The sequence below is a fragment of the Seriola lalandi genome, unplaced genomic scaffold, assembly GCF_002814215.2.
Source record: "Seriola lalandi dorsalis isolate HSWRI2012SDOR001 ecotype SW California unplaced genomic scaffold, Sedor1 jcf7180002005590, whole genome shotgun sequence".
In the NCBI taxonomy this organism is placed as follows: domain Eukaryota; kingdom Metazoa; phylum Chordata; class Actinopteri; order Carangiformes; family Carangidae; genus Seriola; species Seriola lalandi.
In genome coordinates this window covers 1-1,332 of record NW_019476244.1, presented here as the reverse complement: position 1 = coordinate 1,332, position 1,332 = coordinate 1, and the positions used below count along the sequence as shown (strand labels likewise).

The 1,332-nt window shown below is 33.8% G+C and overlaps 1 protein-coding gene across 1 annotated transcript; it reads right to left on the bottom strand.

The window, feature by feature from the left end:
- Positions 1-54: 54 nt before the first annotated feature.
- On the bottom strand, positions 55-1,123 carry LOC111670189 (receptor-type tyrosine-protein phosphatase O-like; the record flags this gene model as incomplete). Its single annotated transcript, XM_023426805.2, has 3 exons — positions 55-335; positions 819-895; positions 1,033-1,123. Coding segments are annotated over 3 exons (423 nt in total), but the record flags the coding sequence as incomplete, so codon positions are not given.
- Positions 1,124-1,332: the final 209 nt, after the last annotated feature.

The following is a 1,332-nucleotide window of genomic DNA, read 5'->3' as shown; positions in this document are numbered from 1 at the left end:
AAAACATTTAATAATAATAATGAGAATAATGAGTTTGAAAATGTTCTGGATCACTTTACAGTTTCAGTGTAAAGTCACTGTCACGTCTGTGTTCTTGGATACAATGATATATTTCTTAACAACAGTAATATTAATGTTGGAGTCATTAGTGTAATTAGAAAGTGACTGTAATAATGTGTTTGTGACAGAGTGAGACTCACCCTCCGTCGCTCGTTACACTGAGTGAGCATGACGATGATGGGAGACTTCTGCTGCAGAACCATCCTCCAGAAATCATTACGGGTCTCGGGCAGAGGACCCTGAGTGGCGATGTACTCTTTAGCATGTTTGTATCCCTGAGTGTCAAACACAGAAACACAGTGTTAATGTCACAGTGTTACATCAGTGATACTGTCAGAACAGCATGTATTTTACATTTAAGATTTATAAATGTACATTTATTTTAACACGTTGACTTTGGATTCAAATTTTATTATCGTGAAAAAATCGTAAAATCATTATCATGGATTATATCTATATATTATATATCTACATGATTAACATGGACTATATCTATATATTATATATCTATATCATTAACATGGACTGTATCTGTATATTATATATCTATATCATTAACATGGACTATATCTGTATATTATATATCTACATGATTAACATGGACTGTATCTGTATATTATATATCTATATCATTAACATGGACTGTATCTGTATATTATATATCTATATCAGTACTGTGGACTATATCTATATATTACATATCTATATCATTAACGTGGACTATATCTATATATTATATATCTACATGATTAACTCACAGGTATGTAGTTGGCGTTGATGTAGTCTGAACCTTCATCGTTGTGCATCGAGATCAGCTTCACTCGACTGAAGTCGTCTACAGAGAAGAGGAAGATTTCTCTACGTCACTCCATGTTTCATCATCATCATCATCAAACATCATGTCAACATGTCATGTGATTAAATATTAATGTGAATGTTGGCGTGGCGACCGCTGACAGGAAGTGAACTCACAGGGGAGGATGTTGGTGTATCTGTTCTTGGGTCTGTTGACGGGCAGGTCAGCTGCATCATGGGAAAGATCAAGGCCGACGCTCTTCAGCTCCTGAAAAACGTGAATAATAATAATAATAAATATAATAATATAATAATGAGATTAACCAGCAGCTGCTTTTGTGTTAAAACATCTTAAAGAAGTCGTTAATTTGAATAATCATAGAAATCGAAATGGCATTTTCTCATCTGAAAACTCACGACTTTATTTACTGAAACAAAAAGAGCCGTGAAAACAACAAAACAAAACACACACACACA